Source organism: Nomascus leucogenys, chromosome 17 (genome assembly GCF_006542625.1).
Source record: "Nomascus leucogenys isolate Asia chromosome 17, Asia_NLE_v1, whole genome shotgun sequence".
Classification (NCBI taxonomy): Eukaryota; Metazoa; Chordata; class Mammalia; order Primates; family Hylobatidae; genus Nomascus; species Nomascus leucogenys.
The window spans coordinates 2,361,309-2,384,583 of record NC_044397.1 but is presented as its reverse complement, the minus strand read 5'-3'; the positions used below and the strand labels follow the sequence as shown (position 1 = coordinate 2,384,583).

At 38.4% G+C, this 23,275-nt stretch overlaps 1 protein-coding gene and 1 pseudogene across 1 annotated transcript in view; both read right to left on the bottom strand.

Annotated features, from left to right (window-relative positions):
• DNAH8 (dynein axonemal heavy chain 8) overlaps nucleotides 1-23,275 on the bottom strand; it is a 317,387-nt gene that overhangs the window by 247,063 nt on the left and 47,049 nt on the right. The window contains exons 11-16 of the mRNA XM_030796747.1: nucleotides 21,159-21,260; nucleotides 12,479-12,625; nucleotides 7,054-7,251; nucleotides 4,504-4,580; nucleotides 2,901-3,000; nucleotides 1,599-1,718 (exon numbers count right to left, since the gene is read on the bottom strand). Of these exons, the coding sequence (XP_030652607.1) occupies nucleotides 1,599-1,718; nucleotides 2,901-3,000; nucleotides 4,504-4,580; nucleotides 7,054-7,251; nucleotides 12,479-12,625; nucleotides 21,159-21,260 (744 nt within the window). The remainder of the gene's footprint in view (nucleotides 1-1,598; nucleotides 1,719-2,900; nucleotides 3,001-4,503; nucleotides 4,581-7,053; nucleotides 7,252-12,478; nucleotides 12,626-21,158; nucleotides 21,261-23,275) is intronic.
• On the bottom strand, nucleotides 18,524-20,291 carry LOC105737659 (annotated as a pseudogene).

Below are 23,275 nucleotides of genomic sequence, written 5' to 3'. Positions count from 1 at the left end.
AAGATTGCTGAATGTTTTTCTATCCAAATAAGGAAAGTATTTATATGTAAAATGATATCAAATAATTATGCTACCAGTTTAGATTCTGCCTCACAGTAAAACAGAGATGGGGAAGGCCATATCAGCAAGAAGCCGAAGTAAGAAAACATTATCAGCATATAGAGGGAAGACTGGAAAAGGAAAGAAAGGGTTTAGAAAGAGAGAGGTCTCCAGCCCCACAGCCTGCCCCAGGCATTCAGTGTCTCTACCTCCTTTTCTGATCCCATCCCACTGTTCTGGACAAGATATAATTGACTGATGTTCCTTGAACCATGAATAACAGGGCAGATTCCTAAATTCCAGCACACAAAAAAAGGTAACCATGTATCAAACGATAAAAATCAAATTTCTTGGCCGGGTGCCGTAGCTCACACCTGTAATCCCAGCACTTTGGGAGGCCAAGGCAGGTGGATCACCTGAGGTCAGGTGTTGGAGACCAGCCTCGCCAACATAGTGAAACCCCGTCTCTAGTAAAAATACAAAAAAATTAGCCAGGCATGGTGGTAGGTGCCTGTAATCCCAGCTGCACCAGAGGCTGAGGCAGGAGAATCGCTTGAACCCAGGACACGGAGGTTGCAGTGAGCCAAGACTGCGCCACTGCACTCCAGCCTGGGCGAGAGAGCAAAACTCCATAATTAATAAATAAATAAATATTTAAAAAATAAATAAAATTTCTTTATGTAAAAATCAAAAGATTTAGGTTTCGATTCACATGTCAAACAGGGCAATCTCTGCCCTCCCACCACAAAGTCAATCAGCAACTGAGTCCCCCGAGTAGGGACTCAGGGTTTTAATTTTTTTTAAATATTCAGAACAATGACACAAATGATGGCAGCAAAAGAGAAACAACAGAATCTTCATATTTAATAATGCTTAAATAATACAATTACTTGCAAAACTACTGTTTTGTAGTTATGTTGTTCTATATTTAAGCAAAAGACACGAGATCAAGCAAACCAACTCTGCCTTGTGACTCTGTCTCTTAAATAAAATTTAAGAAAATAATAAGGACAAAGAAAAGACAAACTGGCAGTTTCAGAATGCCAACAGGGCCCAAGACTGTCCTGTTTTTCAGAAATCTAATAATCTTAAGGACATAGAGAATGAATCAACTGTATCATATTCCGCTCTCAGTGGCAGTTCTTCATACAGGAATACACTCTTTGGGTTTATCTTCACCTTCACTGAGTATATATCAGTGACCTATCTGCCCATACACAGAAGTAAGCTTCTGTGCTAGGCCTGTACTTTACTGTGTTTTCACATTTTTTATTTTTATTTTTTCAAAGGCTTTACAAAGCATCCTGTGTTATTAAAAGACATAAAATTATAAGATTCACTGACTTTGAGATAACTGTAATTAGACTGGCTTATCTACTAAACCTGAAGGAATTGACTTTGTCTCTCTCAAGTATATTTATAAACTAAATTTTCCTTGCCTGGTAAAAGAATTGGCTCATTGTTGGCTACTTTAGTGCACACAAATATTATGGGATACAATATATTTGTTATATTAAAACAACCAAAATCCACATATTAAAATTTAATTCTTGGCTTACAAAGAAATAATTGATGGGCTCACTTATCCGGCGATAGAGCTGCCTCACCCAGAGTATTTTTCCTGCTATAGGGGGCATGTTGCGAGCAAGAGGGGGGTCATCTTTCTGAGAATGATAAAGCTGTAATTAAAAATCTGATGTTAATGTTTGAATTCAATACAAGGGAGAAGGCAAAAAATATATACAGCTATATTTGTATTATTTTATCATTATTCATGTTTTATATACAGTAGGTAGTCAATAAATATGTAAATGCACATCCGAGGTAACCTGAGACTTTGAAACAATGATGTTGACCATATACGACACTTAATTTTCTCTTCACCTTTATTTCCTATTACGTGTATTTTTTTTCTGCCCTTATCCCAAATTTCAAGGAGGTATTCAAAAGGAGCACATAGCTACATATTAATATCTGTCATAATAGTATCTAGAGCCCATATTTCTATAGGCAAAAATACTAACTTAAACGGGCTTTGCCATACACACACCAGAAAACAGTGGCAATAATATAGTTTTTTTTTTAACTTTTATTTTAAGTTCAGGGTTACGTTTGTTTGTGTTATATAGGTAAACTTGTGTCATGAGGATTAGTTGTACAGATTTTTTCATCACCCAGGTGTTAAGCTTAGTGTCCATTAGTTCCTTTTCCTGATCCTCTCCCTTCTCCCACCCTCCAGTAGGCTGCAGGGTCTACTGTTCCCTTCTTTGTGTCCACGTGTACTCAATGTTTAGCTCCCACTTATAAGTGAGAACATGTGGTATTCGGTTTTCTGTTCCTGCACTAGTTGGCTTAGGATAATAGCCTCTAGCTTCATCCATGTTCCTGCAAAGGACGTGATCTCATTCATTTTTTTTTTTGGATGCATAATATTCCACGGTGTATCTACCACCTTTTCTTTAACCAGCCTACCAATGATGGGCATTTGGGTTGATTCCATATCTCTGCTATTGTGAATAGTGCTGCAATGAACATATGCGTGCACGTGTCTTTATGACAGAACGATTTATATTCCTTTGGGTATATAATCAGTAATGACAAAAACAAGCAATGAGAAAAGGACTTCCTATTCAATAAATGATGGTGGGATAACTGGTAAGATCAGAGCAAAGAGGTGTAAATCTGGCTGTCCAGCAATATACACTGTCAAGCACCTTCCCACACAGAAGGGAGCGTCAATGCTCCTTAGCAGTGAAAGAATCACTCTGAAAAGCTTGGCATGAGACAATGATGGCAAATATTTTCAGATTTTTTTTCTTTTTGCACTAAAGCACCATTTTATTTATAAACATGACACTTGCCTTCTTAGTAGTATCAAGTTCAGCCACATAGTACTGAAGAATACGCTCTATTGTGTGGTTTATTTCTAATTGAAGACAGGGAATGTTCAGCTTCTGAAACCTAAAAGTAATTGAAGCTGAATGATTAAAAAGTAACGAGAAATACACTTAAGAACTGCTGTGATATTAACCATCCATTCATTCATTTGACAAATATTCATACCAGCCCTCATTCATTGTCCTAGGATAAAGCAATGAACAAGATAGGAGGTACAGTCCTAGCTCTCTTGGAATCTACAGTTATCTTATGGAAAAGACAGACATCTGCCAAGAGTAACAAAAATAATTATTTAAATTACAAATGGGTCAGAAATGCCTATAACTAAGAGAGACCTAGACAAGTCTGGGGATTCAAGTAAGACACCCTGAGAAAATGACAAACAGATTACAAGATGAGTGAGGAGATGGCTTAGCAAAGATGGAAGAGAACACACTGACCCTCCCTCTGCCAGTGTTAATTCCATATAATTCCATATAACCATATAACCATAATCATAAGAACAACTTTGTCAGCTAAATGTCACTCCCATTCAGAGACTGAATGACACACAGGAAATACTAAAAACTACAACATTCTGGTAATAAAATGAATTGACACCAGCATACTGCAGGTAAAAAGAGAGAGACAGAGACAGAAAGAGAGAGGCAGAGAGAGAGAGAGAGAGAGAGAGACAGAAATCGCCAAGAAAATGGTACCTGCCATCTGTGCAGTACTGTCGCATGTCAAAATCATGTTATTTCTGTTTTGACTTTCTTTACAATGGTCTCACCAGGTCTCCATCATTACAGCCGTGGAACCGTGCAAAGCCAGACCCAACCCTAGATCCGCTGGCTCTCAGGGAAGAGTTCCACAAGCGTCCCTGACACAGGTCTTGAGCCCTCCCTGTGCTGAAAGGGAAAGGCTTCTAGTCCCACTCAGCCCTCTAATCTGGGATTCCTCGCCCTTTGAGAGAGTAATGCTGTTAGGATAGAGGGAAAGGAAGCTAAAGGAGAGAAGATTTCAGCTGCTCATACCACAAAAAAATGTGGGGGACAGATAACTCGGTGAGATGATGAATGTGTTATTTGGCTTGGTTGTAGTAACCATTTCACTACATATTTAAAAATACCATGTCGTACACCTTAAGTATACACAACTTTTTATTAAGGTGCAGGAGCCCTCAGGAGGGAAAATGGAAAGTTTAGGAATCTATTACTCTTAGATAATCTCACTTTCAGAAATTCTTTCAGTATGTAGAAGTAAACATTATTTGTTCCCTTTCCAACAATACCTATAAAATTAACCACAAACATATTGCATGGCTGGGGGCAGGGAGGGGAAATATGAGAAATCATTTTATTTTCTTGTTGAAAGACTTTCTGCTACCAAAAAACATGCAGTTAGAACATATCATTCTTTATTTCAAATTTTTACCGGTCTATTTAGTGGTAATTGAAAGGTTTATGTTTGTAAGTTTTAAGGTTTATGCAGGAGGGATTTCCAACAACATCTTAATTTGAAATTGTATTTTCAGATTTAAAGTTATCTCCCTAGAAACTACACTGCTTAAAGTGTTATGAATACCTTTGAAGTAGCTGAAGAGCCTGCTGAGAAGATAAGATTTTCCCAAAACTACTGTTCATAAATGCCTGTATTTGTACCTAAAATAAAATATTAATATTTAAATGATTTTTGGTGTTAAAGAGATTGGTTTTGTTTAACAACAATTAATGCCTTCCCTACAGAATTAAGATAGCCTCAAGCCTCAAACACATCTACCATCTAAGCTTATCAAGAACTGCATCACCCAGTATGATGGACTTCAGCCACATGTGGCTACTGTGCACTTGAAATGTCACTACTTAGAAGCAAGATGTCTGCAAATGTAAAATACATGCCAGATTTCAAAGACTTAGTTCAAAAAAGAGAATGCAATATATCTCATTAATAATTTCATATTAATGACATGTTAAAATATTTAACATATTGGGTTGAACAGAGTCTTTATTAAAATTAATTGCACCTGCTTCTTTTTACTTTCATTCAGTGGCTACTAGAAAAATTAAAGTGACATGTGGTTTGCCTTTGCAGGTCATTACCAATTGGATATTTCTGATCTAGAGAATTTACAAAAGGAGTGAAGGTCCTTTACAAGCATTTTTCTTTGGGATATATAGAACTTCAGGTATTAGAGTAGTGTAATGACGATACAGACACCAGGGTCAGCAGATGACATTTTCTGACGTTGCTGCTCTCAGAAACCTCTTTGCCACTGCTAAGGAAGTACAAGAAGTAGAAAATGTTCTTTCGAGAGTCCCACCATTGGCCCAGAGTGGTGGCTCATGCATGTAATCTCAATACTTTTGTGGGGGGAGATGGGAGGATCGCTTGAGGCCAGGAGTTCAAGACCAACCTGGGCAACATAGCAAGAACCCGTCTCTATAAAAATAAAAATAAATAAATAAATAAATAAATAAATATTCCCACCATCCCTAACAGTGAACTCCAAACTCCCAGTATGCAAAAGATGGAACTGAACCATTCTTTGCAAATTATTTGTATGTATAGATCATATTGGTATGGTCTATTAATACATACCACACCCATGAATCAAACATTGGAAAAGGAAGAAAAATTGAAACACTGATGCCTCAAGTAAATTATTTAACTATTAAAAGATTAATATTGCTGTAATTTACTGAAAGCTAAAATTTGAATCTAAGACCACAATAAAGCCTTTATAACATATAATTTTTCTTAATAAATCATAAAAATAATTTAAGAGATAACAAGTTTTTCAAAAATTCCCATTGCCATGAAGATTTAACTTTCGAAGCATTTTGGAAGTAAACTCCACCCTACCTAACCAGCCAAACACTAAAAGTAATAATTAAAATATAACATATCTTCATATCAAAGAGTCTGACTTTCAAAAACTGAAAGGAAATCTATGCCAAAACACAAAACATGTTATCGTTAGAGTGGTAGAATTTTAGGATCTTTCTTATGTATTTATATTGCCCAGGTTACATGTAATGTAGTTTTTAAAGAATTTTTTAAATACATGAGAAAAACATCTGATTTTTCTCACTTTCATGGCAAGGATATCAGACTTAAAAAGTGTACAAAGTATATTCTTATCCCTGCTTGTGTCTTCAGGAAATTCTGCAGCAAGAGGAGACCATTCCCTTGGGCTAAACGTAGGTTAACAGTAGTTTCAGTTAACAGTAGAGAGTAACTGAGGTCATATAGCCCAAAAGGTGAGAGAAAAACATCTTACAGTCTTGTCTGACATACTTTCTGACTACCCTTCATCCATCTGGTGTCCCTTAATCTATGACACACAGGATATGAATGCCTCTTCAGAGCTGCCCTCTATAGCTGCAGAGATAATGCAGGCATAAAGCATAAGGCCACAGGGAGAGTGATCCATCTTCCTAATCTGTTCTCAAATCTCATCACACTTGATAAAGAATAACGTTTACAAATGCTCTCTTGAGCTGGAAAAATAATATTGGCTCCTCGGCACAAGAAGCAAATACAAATATTAATGTATATTAAAAATGAGGCCGGGTGCAGTGGCTCATGCCTGTAATCCCAGCACTTTGGGAGGCCAAGGTGGGTGAATCGCCTGAAGTCAGGAGTTCAAGACCAGCCTGGCCAACATGGTGAAACCCCGTCTCTACTAAAAATACAAAAATTAGCCAGGCATGGTGGCACGTGCCTGTAATCCCAGTTACTTGGGAGGCTGGGGCAGGAGAATCACTTGAACTCAGGAGGTGGAGGTTGCAGTGAACCGAGATCGCTCCACTGCACTCTAGCCTGGGCAACACAGTGAGACTCTGCCTCAAAAAAAAAGAATCCTAATCCTAGCTATAAAAGCCCTTTGGGCTTCTAGTTACTCTCTGATGTCTTTTATTGGATATGCTCATTATTCATTCAAAAAAAATCCTTTAGTGGAATAGTTTAAAAGTTACTCCCAGTGCAAATATGTTTGGTCAATGTGAAAGAGGAACTTAAAATAAATCATAAATATAGAAACACTTACTATATGTGAATATTTACAAAAAGTACCAGATAGTACTACTGACTACTTTTCAGCTTTATTAAGTAAAAGTAGGTATAATTACTTACCTCTAAACCATTGATTTTTGTCATGAAATCTAAGAAATCTGTGTCAAATTCTGTCCTTCTTGGATCCAGAATGTCATATTGCTTTTTCTTAACCCCTTGGTATATATTTCTGAATTTTATTGCCATAATATCTATTCCTTCTATGGTAGAATTACTCAAGGTTGAATATGTTTGCACAACAGTTATCATTTCTGTAATCTTAAAAAGAGAAATATTATTTTGTTTTTTTAAATGAGATAGCAGGCAACTTCCCTAAAATAAGCCCTTAATGAATCATTGATATAAAAGACAAACCACTAAACAGGACCTAGAATAATCTAGCTAAAACCAACCAGAGGAGATAAAACAGAAGACAAATCTCTGTCACCCGTCATTCTTACTCTTAGACTAAGACAGAAGATGTTCTATCATATCCAGAGAGAGTTCACAACGTTTTTCAGAGTTTAATCACCTTGTCTTTCAAGGGTGGTGGGGAACTTGACTAAATAGCTTCATCCTGCGGTCTCTTGAGGATTTTCTGAAAATCATTTCACTGGATTACTGGACTCAAAAGCTCTACCATGCTTTTTGGCCCTCACTATAGTTCTGATAATTAACATTAGCACATATCCAGCTGTGTTCCCTCATTGACGCCTGCGTTCAGGTAATAAAAGACTGGCCCAAGAAGCTTGAATAATGGCAGCAATCATTCCCGACCCCTGGTGAGACCTGGGAAACCCTCACAATGGACTTTATTTCAGAAACGGCAGTCTTTGTCTCAACCTGACACCACCTACTTCACCAAAACAAACAAACAAAAAATTCATGTCCACAGGCTACTCCTTCCTTACTCTTCCCCATTTTGACGTCTGCTTTAGAGAACAATGCTCAGTGCTCTCCAGGGCTGGCCCCTTTGTCCAATGGCCTGAAAGGGAATAAACCTGTTTTCAGAGAATCTTCTGAATACCACACAACCATGAAGACAACACCACTGATCCTCCTACATAGTCAGCAGAATTCACATGAATCCCTGTGTATGGCCACCCAGAAGGACTATTTTCAAAGCAACTTGTTGCTCTTACTCCACTATTTCCATACACTTCCAAAAACCATTATCATCCTAGAAGCCACTCCAAACGTGGAGGAAATACAGGCCACTGGAATTTACAGCATGCTGCGCATGCTCTATATAGATACAGGAACTATCTGGGTCTCCTCCTAACACATATACTCCACTCACCTACTTTAAAGAGCAAAAGCAAACTACTACTGGCTTGCTCTGTTATTCTAACCTGCTAAGACTGTTTCCTTTACCCCTTATCTCATTACTCTACCACCTGGCTCCAACAGCCAGAGACTAGGACAAAATTCCTGTCACTAACATGTCCTCTATTTTGTTGATTGGTTGGATGAGGGGTCATCTGAGGCAGACATGGTGGTCAGTCCCATGCTTGCCCTTCAAACTTAGCCAGTGTATCCCCTGTCCCCATACCACACAGAGCAACATAAAGCCAGCTGTGGGAATCAACCAAGACCATGTTCCTGCTAGTTTGTCCTGGCCCTGGCTTTTTCAACATCTCTCTACCAATGTTCAATCTCTCAGTACTCACCACCAATATGGAGTCTCTCCTCCGGCTCACCAACCTTGCACCCTTTCCAGTTCTCGACTTGCTGTGATTCCCTCATCTCAGCGTCACCATGAGTGGAGACCCTACCTCCCCTACTAGCTCCAGATCCTCAAATCTCCCCCAGCAATACCAGCTCTCCACCTTTTCTCTTCTCTCCCACAAATGTTCAGGTGAGAAGAAAACAAAACTGAAGATAGAGCTCTGCGAAACACCAATATTCACCAAAATTTACATGGCAGGAAGAGGAAGAAGCAAAGACTATTGCACACATTTCATTCTGGCTATTTAAGACTCAATGCACCATCAAGTCTATACCTGCCATAAAAAGATGTGTTTCAGGCATCCTAACACTGACATACTAGAGCCCTCTTCACTTACTCCTCGAAGGGCGCCAACATATCTGTCTAACTCTGAAATCTCAGCTCTCCAACCCCAACCTCAGTCTTGTCTGCCCTTTGACTTTGCCACTTGGTCATTCCGACTTCGAATCTCGGCCTTCCCTAATAGGCTCTTAGTGCACACTTCTGGCTCTTCTCTTCATCTGTGTAAGAGTTCACAAGGGTAGTCAAACAGTGGCCCCTTCCGTACCCTACTCATCAGAAGCCCACTTAGGCAACTCAATAACCACCTCTTGTGGATTATGTAAAATCCTGGACACACTTCAGGGTTAAGTTCGACAGCCCCACCTTTGAGAGTCTGGAGACCAACATCCACCAATTATCCAATGGGAAAGATGCCGGTCTGTCAAGGGGTTTTTAGTACAGAGGAGTTGGGATAACCTAGCAAATCAGGATGCATTTCAGGTAAGGCCTCTAGGGGGTGCTACCTTAGCTCTGGTTGCTGAGCACTTGTGGCTTGAAGTTGCATTCTTCAAACCAGAGGCAGGGCTTCTCCAGAGACCAGAGTGGGTGCAGCTGATGCAGCTGGTCATTACAGACCACTTCCTCTAGCGTCAGAGGAATTCCTGGGCGCTATTTCACAGATGGATGACCATTCTACTTAGCATTAGACCCACCCCCAAAGATCTTTACCACTAATAAGGTTTAGTCCTGAAACTACCAATTTCAAAATGGCACCCAGGTGGGCAAGGGTTCTGGCTCCAGGAAAATAAGGGTAACCGAGACCCACCTCCAGGTTTTTGCTCTAGTGGAGTCAGAACATTAAGCATCTTTGTCCTGACCAATGAGACCTATTTATTAATTTGACTTGTGCTAGTAGCCTAATTGAACATTTGCCCCAAAAAAATCCCTATTGGCTGAGCACAGTGGCTCTTGCCTATAATTCCAGCACTTTGGGAGGCTGAGGAAGGAGGACTGCTTGAGGCCAGGAGTTCAAGACCAGCTCATCAACATAGCAAGACCCCATCTCTACAAAAAAAAAAAAAAAAAGTTTAATTAGCTAGGCATGGTGGTACTTGCCTGTAGTCCCAGCTACTCAGAAGGCTGTGGAGTTCAAGGTTGAAGTGAGCTATGATCATGCCACTGCACTTCAGCCTGAGTAACACAACAGGACCCCATCTCAATTTTTTTAATTTAATAAATAAAAATGTTTAAAAAAATCTATTGTGCATAAAACACCCCCATACAACAGTTCCTTAGATATGACATCAAAAACACAAGGAAAACAAAAGAAAAACATGATAAATTGAACTTCATTAAAATTAAAAACTATCGTACTTCAAAGAACACCATCAAGAAAGTGAAAAGATAACCCAAAAATAAGAGAAAATACGTGTAAATCATATATCTGATAAGGAAGTTATACCCAGCATATATAAAGAACTCCTACAACTCAACAATAAAAAGACAAATAACTCAGTTAAATATATGCAAAGAATTTGAATAGATGTTTTTTCAAAGAAGATATACAAATGGGCAAAAGCACATGAACAGATGCTCCACATCATTAGCCATCAAGGAAATGCAAATCAAAACCTCAATGAGATACCACTTCATACCCAGTAGAATGGCTAAATTCAAAAGGACAGATAATAACAAATGTTGGCAAGGATGTGAAGAAATCATAAACCTCAGCCGGGCGCGGTGGCTCATGCCTGTAATCCCAGCACTTTGGGAGGTCGAGGCGGGTGGATCACGAGGTCAGAAGATTGAGACCATCCTGGCTAACACGGTGAAACCCCATCTCTACTAAAAATACAAAAAATTAGCTGGGCGCGGTGGTGGGCGCCTGTAGTCCCAGCTACTCGGGAGGCTGAGACAGGAGAATGGCGTGAACCCAGGAGGTGGAGCTTGCAGTGAGCCGAGATCGCGCCACTGCACTCTGGCCTGGGCGAAAGAGCGAGACTCCATCTCAAAAAAAAAAAAAAAAAAAAAAAGAAATCATAAACCTCATACTTTGCTGGTTAGAATGCAAAATGATGCAGCTACTTTGGCAAATGGTTGGGGTTATCAACAAAAAGTTAAACATGGAGTTGTCATATGACCTAGCAATTCTACTTCTGCACATATACCCAAGAGAAATGACAACATATGCCCACATAAACTCTTGTACACAAATGTTCATAGCAACATTATTCATAATAGCCAAAAAGAGGAAATAATCCCAATGTTCATCAACTGATGAGTAGAAAAATAAACTGTGATATTATCCATACAATGGAATATTCTTCAATGATGAATGGAATAAAGTTCTGAAAAATGGTATAATATAGATGAGCTTTGAAAACATTATGCTAAGTGAAAGTAGCCACAAAAGACCACATATTGTATGATTCCATTTATATAAAATGTCCAGAAGAGGTACATCTATAGAGACAGAAAGTAGATCAGTAGTTGCTTAAAACTGGGGAGAGGAGAGAATAGGGTGTGACTGATAATGGACATAAGGTTTCTTTTAGTGGGAGTGAAAATGTTCTAAAATTAGATTGTGGTAATGATTGCACAGCCCTGTTAATACACTAGAAAACACTGACTTATACAGTTTAAGTGGGTAAATAGTATATTAATTATGTCTCAATAAAGCTGTTAAAGAAACAAATTTAAAAAAAACAGCTTCAAAGAAGTATGTGTGAAGGACCCCACTGAGCAACTTGGTTCTGTTCATTACTCATACTTTCCTGTCCTGGCTTGATCAGGAAGTTACTAATAAAAATAGGCTTCCAAACATGTCTAGGTCTTCAACCTACGTAATGTCTCGCATTACTTTACAACAAATGATTAACAAGATTCTAAATACTAGCAGGATCCAGGGAATTAGTGAAGTTGGGGGAAGAATACCTAAATGAGATCTTTACAGACTTTTCAAAGGATGACTCCAAGAAGTCTCTGATACGGGCTGGCCTATATCCCCCAAAAAATGCCACTCCTTCCCAACCAGTCCTAATAAATGAATCAAACCTATGTCTGTCCAGCAAAGATATCACCCACACAATGTTTATGTATACACCATATACACTGGCTCACTCAGAAAGAGGACATGCTTATACATCCAGAGATTCCACAGCTACTGACTTCTACCAGGCATTGCAGGTATTTCATCTCACACTTTTTCTCAGCTTAATATAATGGTTAAGAGCAGGGCCTTTTAAGTTGAAGTTTCATAGGTAGAGGTAAAATGCGGTCTTGAGAGATGTGAAAGTTGACCATAGTGTTCGTGTTACTGGCAGAAGGCAGTAACCAGGAATGAAAAAATAAGTTGTAATAAAATGCAGTGACCTGTAAGTAATATTAGATGAGTCATAACAATAGTGAGACAAGAGATCAGGAACAATAATTCTCAATGGCACTACATAAAGTACAAAATCACCAAAAAGGTGTGGTATGGTGTGGAGTGGGGTACGATGACTGCACAATGCTTACCTTCTCCAATCTTTTGCAAAAAGCTTCAAATTTTCCAAATATATACATTTCTGAAACCTCAAAAGATTTTTCCCCTGAGGATTCTAAAATCAGTTTCCTTGTTTTATGAAAAGATGTTTGATATTCCTTGAATAGAAAAATGCAGTCCTGTGAGAAAAGTAAAAGAAATGGGGAAAAGAAAGTGAGACATTTGTTCAGGAATTGAAAATTCAAAAACTCTACCCTCACACAGAACTGATCAAACTGTGAAAATCTGTATAGTTCTTTTTATTTATACCATATTTTCATCCTCATTTCAACCTCACTTTTATTCATCCTCACTGTTTTCCTTTAACTCTTATCCTACATCAAAGCATACCCTATACTATTTGTTTTTACATTTTCATGACTAATTAGAAGTCCCAAGAGGTCCAGAAATTATCTATCAAGACATCTCTATTCAGTTCGCACCCATCTTAGAATCAGCATTCTTTATGCGCAGGTATATAAAATATGAAGTTTCTGTCATACAAAGCTATCATCTGACAATCATTTTTCCAAAAGAAGGTCATAAAGTCTTTGATGAGTACATTGCTGAAATCCTAATATTTGACTACAGATATACTGGTCTGGTTTGTGAACATAATAGAAATAAAAAAGAGAATAAGATTGCTGGGTAGAGTAGGAATTAACTATCATGTCAAGCTAACATTTCCTAAACACCAAATCTTTTTTGTTAATGTTAAACTTTTTTGAAACCATCAATAGCCAGTCAAATCTTTATCATAATGCCATTTCTCAGATTCTGACTCTTCTGCCTCCTCTTGCCCACATAAGAACCCTTAAACATTGGGCCCCCTTGGGTAATCCCCATATCAGCTGATCAGCACTTTAATTCCATCTGCAACCTTAATTACCCCTTGCCATATGTAACATAACCTATGGATAGGTTCTGAGGATAAGCACACAGACATCTTTGGGGGACGTTATTCTCCCACTGCAGCCACTAAATCAGAATTTCTGCAAGTGGGACTCAGAAATCTATATTTTTAACTAGCTCTCCTATAGTGATTCCTATAAATATTCAGATTTGAGAATAATTGGCCTCATTCTCTCCTCTATCGCAATCTCCAAAACAATTATCATTGCTCTCTTTGAGGTGTCTGATTATTTTTCACTCATTCAACAAAAATGAGTTGGCTTGAGGGGCTAGGGGAGGGATAGCATTAGAAGAAATACCTAATGTAGATGACAGGTTGGCACGTGCAGCAAACCACCATGGCACATGTATACCTATGTAACACATCTGCACATTCTGCACATGTATCCCAGAACTTAAAGTATAATAAAAAAAAATTTTAAATGAGTTGGCTCTGAATAACAGTTCTCAGATAAGATTCTGAGTAACAATTCTCATTGTTTCCTCCAACTCATCCAAAAATTATTCCTGAATAATTCCAAACACTGAAAGTTTGCTGAAAACATTTCAGATGTAATAGAAACATTGAACTAGAATTCAGAAAACCAAGTTCCCATTTCTAATTCAGTCAGTAAATGGCTAGTAATCTTTAGGGCCTTAAAAGAATAATGAGACTACATTGCTAAATTCTATGTAAAGAGTTATGGTTCCTGCCAATTGGCAAATTTGGGGGGAATAATTTCTGACTCCTATTCCCAAAAATAACAAGAGAAACTCTAGAGAAAAACATGGAATCCTGCAAGTAACAATAAAAACAACAGAAATGAGAAACTCCTAGGAAGATGATAAGTTGTTTTGAATCTGGGTATGAGGGGAGCAAGAATGATTAGGAAAACAAAAAGAAGATAAATAATGTTAGTAAATAAGGAGACATCTTATATAGTAAGACAAAGATTAGTGAGATAATATTATCAACATTAAGTCAATAAGTTACAAATTTTAGACAAATTGGGGAAATTCCCCAAGAATATGAACTTACTAAAACTGACTCAAGAAGAAATAGAAAGTATAGTCAAATAGTTTTTTTTAATAAACAGGCTGGGTGTGGTGGCTCACGCCTGTAATCCCAGCACTTTGGGAGGCCAAGGCAGGATGATGGCTTAAGCTCAGGGGTTTGAGACCACCTGGGCAACATAGCAAAACCTTGTCTCTACAAAAATAAAAAAATTACCCAGGCATGATGGCATGCACCCATGGTCCCAGCTACTTAGGAGGCAGAGGTGGGAGGATCCCTTGAGCCCAGGAGGTCAAGGAGGCAGTGAACTTGATCAGGCTACTGCACTCCAGCCTGGGTGACAGAGTGAGGCTTTGTTTCAAAACGAACAAGCAAAATAAATAAATAGATAAATAAGCAATAGTGTATTTGCAAAGCATATATATGATAAGGAATTAATATCCAGAATATATAAAGAAATCCTACAACTCAACAACAACAACAAAAAGCCCAAACAACCCAATTCAAAAATGGAGAAAGGGCCTGAGTAAATATTTCTCCAAAGATATCCAAAGGGCCAATAAGCATATGAAAAGATGCTCAGCCATAACTAGCCACTAGGGAAAGCAAATCAAAACCACAATGAGATGTCACTTGACTCCATACACATTAGAATGGCTCTTATCAAAATAATAGAAAATAAAAAGTGTTGGCAAGGAAATGAAGAAATTGGAACCCTCCTGCATTGCTGGTGGAAACGTAAAATGGTGCAGCCACTGTGGAAAATTGTTTGGCAGGAACTCAAAAAGTTAAACATAGAATTACTGTAAGACCCAACAATTTCCCTTCTAGGAATACACCCAGCAGAATTGAAAGCAGGGACTCAAACAGATACTTACACACCAAATGTTCATAGCCGCATTATTCACAATAGCCAAAAGGTAGTAACAAACCAAATGTGCATCAGCAGAGGAATGGATAAAAATATATGGACTATACATACAATGGAATATATTACTCAGCCATGAAAGGGAATCAAATTCTGATACATGCTAGAACATAGATGAAAATATTACACAAAGTGAAATAAACCAGACACAAAATAATAAATATTGTTTAATTCCACTTATTTGAGGTACCTAGAACAGGCAAATTCATAAAGACAGTCAGTCAATACAAGTTACTAGGGGCTAGGGCAGAGAGTTTGGGGATTTTTTTTTTTTTTTTCTGAGACGGACTTTTGTTCTTGTCGCCCAGGCTGGAGTAATGGCGCCATCTCGGCTCAGTGCAACCTACACCTCCCAGGTTCAAGTGATTCTCTTGCCCCAGCCTCCTGAGTAGCTGGGACTACAGGAGGCTGCCACCACACCTAGCTAATTTTTGTATTTTTAGTAGAGACGGTGTTTCACCATGTTGGCCAGGCTGATCTTGAACTCCTAACCTCAGGTGATCTGCCCGCCTCAGCCTCCCAAAGTGCTGGGATTACAGGCATGAGCCACTGCGTCTGGCCTGAGTTTGGGGAATTATTTAATGGCTACAGAGTTTCAGTTTAGAATGATGAAAAAATTCTGAAATGGATAGCAGTGATGGTTGCAAAACACTGTGAATGTAGTTAACGCCACTGAACTGTATGGTTTAAATAGTAAATTTTATGCTATTTTTATCATAATTAAAAATTTTTAATTATAAAAAAAGAGAAGCAGGAAATTAAAAATCTTTTCACAAAGAAAATGTCGATCTTAGATGCTTAACAGATGATTTTTATCAGACTTGCTTTTTGTTCAGTATTTCCAGTTTTATTTTTTCCAATTTTATTGAGGTATAATTGACAAATAAAAATTGTATATATTTAAGGTATACAACATGATGTTTTGAAAGATGTATACATTGTGAAATGTTTACCAAAATCAAGCTAATTAGCACATCCTCACTTCACATAGAAATGTCAAGTATACAATACATGGTGCATGCCTGTAGTCCCAGTGACTAGGGAGGCTGAGATGGGAGGACGGCTTGAGGCCAGGAGTTGGAGGTTGCATTGAGCTGAGATGGCACCACTGCACTCCAGCCTGAGCAACAGAGCCAGACTTTGTCTCAAAAAACAAAAACAAAACAGTATTGTGTACTATAGTCATCATACAGTACATTACATCTCCAGAATTTATTCATCCTGCATAACTGAAAATGTGTACTCTTTCACCAACATCTCGTCATTGTGCCATCCCTCTCCAGCCCCTGGTAACCACCATTCTACCCTCCGCTTCTAAGAGTTTGACTTTTTTAGATTCCACATATAGGTGAAAAAAGGCAGTATTTGTCTTTCTGTGTCTGGCTTATTTCACTTAGCATAATGAAATAAAGTTCAGCCATGTTGTCAAAAATGACAATATTTCCTTCTTTGTAAAGACTGAATAATATTCCATTATATATATGTATCCATACACACACACACACACACACACACATACAAACACATACATATATACATACATACCCTATATACCCCATTTTCTTTATCCATTCATCTGTCAACAGGCACTTAGGTTGTTTCCATATCTTGGCTATTGTGAATAATGTTGCAATGAATGTAAGAATGCAGATATCTCTTTGAGACAGTTATATCATTTCCTTTAAATATTTACCCAGAAATGAGATTACTGGATCATATGGTAGTTCTATTTTTAATATTGGGGGGAACCTCTATACTATGTTTCATAATGGCTACACTAATTTACATTCCTACCAAGAGCATGCACATCCTCACCAACACTTGCTATCATTTGTCTTTTTCTGTAGTAGGCATTCTAACAAGTGTGAGCTGATACTTCATTGTGGTTTTTAATTTGCAAAGCTCGAGGCATCACACTGCCTGATTTTATACTGTAGTATATTTTTATATACTACCAAGCTATAGTAATCAAAACAGCATGGTACTGGCATAAACACAGACACATAGACCAATGAAACAGAATGGAGAACCCAGAAATAAATCCATGCATTATGGTCAACTGATCTCTGACAAAGGTGCCAAGAACACACAATGAGGAAAGGGCAGTCTCTTCAATAAATGGTCTTAGGAAAACTGGATACCCACACGCAAAACAATAAAATTGAACCGTTGTTTCACATGACATACAAAAGTCAACTTAAAGTGGATTAAAGATGTAAAGATAAGACCTGAAACTGTAAAATTACTAGAGGAAAATGTCAGGGAAAAGCTACTTGGCAATGATTTTTTGGACGTGACCCCAAAAGTACAGGCAACAAAAACAAAAATAACAAATGAGATTGTATCAAACTATAAAGCTTTTGCACAGAAAATAAAACAGAGTGAAGAGACAACCTATAGATTGGAAGACAGTATTTGCAAACCATATTATTTAATAGAAGTTTATTCCCAAAATATATAAGGAACTCAAACAACTCAATAGGAAGAAAATAAATAACCTGATTTTAAAATGAGCACGAGGCCAGGCACGGTGGCTTACGCCTGTGATCCCAACACTTCGGGAGGCTGAGGCAGGAGGATCACTTGAGGTCAGGAGTTCAAGACCAGCCTGGCCAACATGGTGAAACCCTTGTCTCTACTGAAAATACAAAAATTACCTGGGCGTGGTGGCACGCATCTGTAATCCCAGCTACTCGGGAGGCTGAGACGGGAGACTCGCTTGAACCTGGGAGGCGGAGGTTGCAGTGAGCCAAGATTGCGCCACTGCACTCCAGCCTGGGCAACAGAGCGAGACTCCGCCCAAAAAAAAAATTTTAAAAATGGACAAAGGACCTGAAAAGACATTTCTCAAAAGAAAACATACAAATAGCCAGCAGGCATTTGAAAAGGTGCTCAGCATCTCCAATGATCAGTTTTAGTTTTTAAATGCATACACAACAAAGACTGTCCATAAGTCATTTCCCAGCTCCATTTGCATTCAGCAGTTGCTCCTGGGCATTTCATTGCCTTTACCACCTCAACAACTTCCTTATATTGTTTCTTGAGGTCCTCTTTTGTCCTGCCAGGCACTGCTCCCTCTATTTTTCCTCATCTTCAGGTGCATCTGAAGGAAGCCTACTTCATGTACTTGAGAGACTATTCCATGTTCTTTTAAAGATTATCCAAAGCCTTTTTTGTCACCTTTTTTTTATGAGGGTCAAGTTTTTAGAGGCTCAATTTTTTTTGCCAATAAGTTCTCTTGACTCCAAAAGAAGAATGCGTGTTCATATAATTGGTAATAACTTCCCATATTGAATTTGTTCATGCAGAAAAGGGGCCTACGGCTTTAATTAGTAACTGCAGACCAATGCTCCTCTGACCAATTCTTACTGCCCTTTCCACCTTCGACAGTTGATTTCTCTGCATTCTTAGATGCTTGTCACACACAAGCCTCCCCTTCCTCTTTCTCTGTTCTAATTGGCTCATGTGTTTCTTCCGTTTTTACCAGAGCAGCCATTCCTAGTGTTTTTGTAGATGAGGTATTTCACTGAAGTGCTTTAAACTTGCTAGTTGAAGCCTATCACAAAGTTTTTCCACTTCTTCCACCTTTTTAAGCTGCTCCACTTATTGTCAGAAAAAGCGATTTCAGGTCTTCCTTGAATTTTGAAGGTTTGTGTTTTCCTTTTAACGACTCTTTTCTGGATTATCTTTTCCTTTCTTTGCCAATAATGCTCGTTGTTTAACTTCCTCTTCTTTCTGTTTAACTATTCAAGCAGCTTCTAATTCAGATTGTCTTCGTTTTTCTTTAGCCTATTGCTTCTTCCATCTTGCTTCTTTCTCGGCTTTCTCTTCTTTTTTTAATGTTGAAACAGAGTCTTGCTCTCACCCAAGCTGGAGTGCAGTGGTGAGATCACGGCTCACCTCACTGCAGCCTCAGCCTCCCAGGCTCAAGCAATTCTCCCAACTCAGCCTCCCAAGTTGCTGGGACTACAGGTGTGCACCAACACACCTGGCTAAGTTTTTTGTAGAGACAGGGTTTCATCATGTTGCCCAGGCTGGTCTCGAACTCCTGGGCTCAAGCGATCCACCCGTCTTGGTCTCCCAAAGTGCTAGAATCACAGACATGAGCCACTACGCCTGGCCTTGGCTTTCTGCTCTTTGAATTTTTTTATCCTTGTATCACAGCTATGTGTATTATCAACTAATGTTTTCAATTCATTTCTTCTTTCTTTCTTTGAGCTCTTGTTGCTCTGTTCTTTTCAATCCCTCTCTTGTTACAATATTCTGCTTTTTTTCTTCTGTATTTAAATAAGAAGACTCTGTCCAAGCATAAAAACTATACCAGAAGGAATAAAATGATGAATTCATAACACCAGGTTTAGAAACTTTTTTTGGACCATCTGGAATTATTTTCGAATAGTGGGAAAAACACTTCAAAGAAACTGTCCCTTGCTTCACTTTTAGAAGGAACTGAGTTTCCAAATGTATGATCTACACTGTTAAATGTTCCTCTTTTCACCGGGTCATACATTTTATAATTTTAGTGATGCAAGTGAAGTAGTCATTATCCCTTTCTTTTATTGGTTCACCGGCTGCTTTCCACAATGTTTTAAAACCACTGCTCTATGAGCTACTTTGATCTGTCTCTGTGTATCTTACCCGGCTAAGTCCAAGAACTGCACAATGATCCTGATTTTTCCACTCCTTGGGATCAACTGTTTTCACCCTGAGACACACTAACTGCAGTTCTTCCTCTTCTTATCCTCCAGTTCAGAGGTCAGAGCAAGGGTGATAGCAGTGCCCTGGCCAGGATGGCAGTCAGCACCAGGCCTGCGGGAATAATGGTTCCCATCCTGGGTGGAGGGCACTGGGCCACTTTTCACACTTGACCTCCCTGTTCAAGCCACACACCTCGGCACTACGAAGACCAGGGAACCTGCACACAGAGATGACCAATAACCACTTCCAGATGCAGCCTTCCTGCTGTGGCCATTTCTTTCAAACTTTCAATAAACAGGTCACTTTAATTTTATACAAACTTTTTCAGAAAATAGAAAATACTTCCCCCCACCCTCCATTTATTCTGAGACATTGATGCCAAAAACACAGACAAGGTCAGCAGGAGAAAGGAAAATTACAGGTTCTCTCTCTCACCAATACAGCTTCCAAAAATCCTAAACAAAACTGTAGTAAACTGAATTTGAGTGTTTTTTAAAAAGATAATTACACCACGACCAAGTTGAGTTTATCCCAGAAATGTTAGGACAGTTTAATTTTAGAAAGTCTAAAAATGTCATCTATCACATTAACAGACTGAGGAGCAAAATTCTATAAGCATCTCAATAAATATATGCAGAAGAAAATTTTTCAAATCCCATTCATAACTTTAAAAAATATATCTTGGTACTAAACTAATCTGATCAAAGATATATTTAAATCTTACAAAAGCATCCAACTAAATCGGGGAAATGTTAGAAACATTGTCTTCTAAACCAGGATCAAAATTAGGATGGCAACTACTACTATGTCTATTTAAGGATACATGGTAATCCTAACCAATGCAAAAAAAGGCAAAAATTTTCATTGTAATGAGCTGGAATGAGATGTAGGGTCCGGAGCATATGAAATGGCACACAGGAGTCTAACACAGGCAGCCATGGAGAAGTTGAGAATTAAATTATACCCTAAGAGAAGCACTAAATATAAAGGGAAATAGATAATAATAATTGTATTCTTTTTATATTCTCAACACTACTCTGTAGGAAGTTTTTTCAGTTAACATATTTTGTGAATAAACAAAGTAAAATTGGGCAGGATGGGAAAAGATTTAGTTTATGAAAATAAAAGTACTTCTACAAACCTGAATTTTCTTCAGTACAACTGGCGTTTCCTGATCCCATACATGGTTTAATCCTCCATCAGTAATATATGCTTTACATGCTGTTACCATTTGATTTGTTACCTGAAATAAATATAGGTACGAAATAATTATATGTAAACAGAGAAATAACATTTATATATAAATTTCAAACCACAAGCATAAAAATATGATAAAGAATAAACCTATGGGCCAAGTGCAGTGGCTCAGGCCTGTAATCCCAGTACTTTGGGAGGCCAAAGTGGGAGGGTAACTTGAGCCCAGGAGTTCAAGGCCAGCCTGGGAAACAGAATGAGACCCTGTCTCTAAAAATAAAAATAAAAAAAAACATTAAAAAAAAACCTAGAGAACTTGAAATTGGAATTTTCATTGTCAGAATTTTAAAAGAAATTCTACTGATGAACTGACCATCAATTGGTACAAAAATGAAAAGCAAATGAGTGAGCCAGGAAAGGGCAAAGACGTAAGAAAAAAATTAAGAGAAATGGAAGTTAGATGCAAGGGGAGAGAATAAATTGAATGGGTAGGTGTGTTAGTCCATTTACATTGCTATCAAGGAATACCTGAGAATGGGTAATTTATAGAGAAAAGAGGTTTATTTGGCTCACAGCTCTGTAGGCTGTACACGAAGCATAGCACCGGCATCCGCTTCTGATGACGGTCCCAGGAAGCTTACAGTCATGGTCGAAAGCAAAGTGGGAACTGGCCTCATAGGAGAGCAAGCAAGAGAGAGATGCCAGGATCTTTTAAACATCAGCTGTTGCATGAACTCATTACCACAAGGAGGGCACCAAACCATTCATGAGGGATCCACCCCCATGGCCCAGACACTTCCTGCCAGGCCCCATCTCCAACACTGAGGATCACATTTCAACATGAGATTTGGAGGGGACAAATATCCAAACCATATCAGTGAGCTAGGAATAATCCAAGGCAAAAGAGGACTGTTTCCCAGGAATAAAGAGAAAGGAAAGTCTTTGGATTGAGACAACTCAGCAAGTGTAGAACAAGAAAAATGTAAAAAAAGAGTTTGAGATTTTAGAAATTCAAAGATAAAGAAAAAAAATCCTAAAAGCTTCCTGGGAGAATAAAACTAGTTACCTACAAGGAAAAAAGAATCAGATTAGCACCAAGCTTCTCCTCAACAATATTGAATACTAGACAATGATTGAACAATATCTTCAACTTCCCAAGAGACAATGATGTCGAATTTAAAATCCAAGTCACACTAGCATTTGAGTGATCAGACAAAATGAAAGTGATTTTCAGACATGTAGAAATCCAGGAAGTTCACCACCCTGAAACCCTCTCTGAAAGAATTTTTTCAGCGAAAGAAATAATGAATCCAAGAAGGAAAAAGATGCAGGAATCACAAAACAGTGGTGATAAATAAATTAGCGATACTTGGATTTTAGTCTGAATACTTGTTGATTCACAATGTTGAAAGAAATGTTAAGAATAATATGGAACTGTTAAAAAAATTATTCAGTGATACTTGCACAGCAAGAGACTTTATTCAGGACCATTGTGATAGGTATAGGGACCACTGCAATGGGATCTTGTAGCGGGAAAGAGAGATTGGGCTCAACTCTGAACACAGCATGGGCAAGCAGGAATGTACAGCCAAGGGGCAGGATGGGAGTCAGTGGGTGGAAAATTATTAAGAGGAAACATCAGAGGTAAGGGGGATTTTGGTTAAACTGACCTAACAGGACTCTTGCTGAAGATAGGCCAAAGTGATCAGACAACACCTGGGGGGTTGGGGGGAATGAAAACCTGATCAGATATCTAGAGTCATCAGACATCGAGAATGGGGGGTTCTTGCTAAACTGACTTAGCAGGGTTCTTTGCTCAAACTAGATTTTACTAGAAAGTGCAAAGGTGGGCCTACCAGAAGATTCAGAAGCCAAGCAAAGAATCTTTGTCAGAACTAAAAATGATCTCAATGTGGGATATATATGGCAAGAATGAGAGAGACAGGTAAAGAGGAAGGATTCTGAGAGTCTTGTCGTATTTAGGACATAGTGATTAAACCTATACTTTGCTTTTTAAAAAAACTTAAAATGTGACTATGACTTTATATATTTCGTTATGCTTGA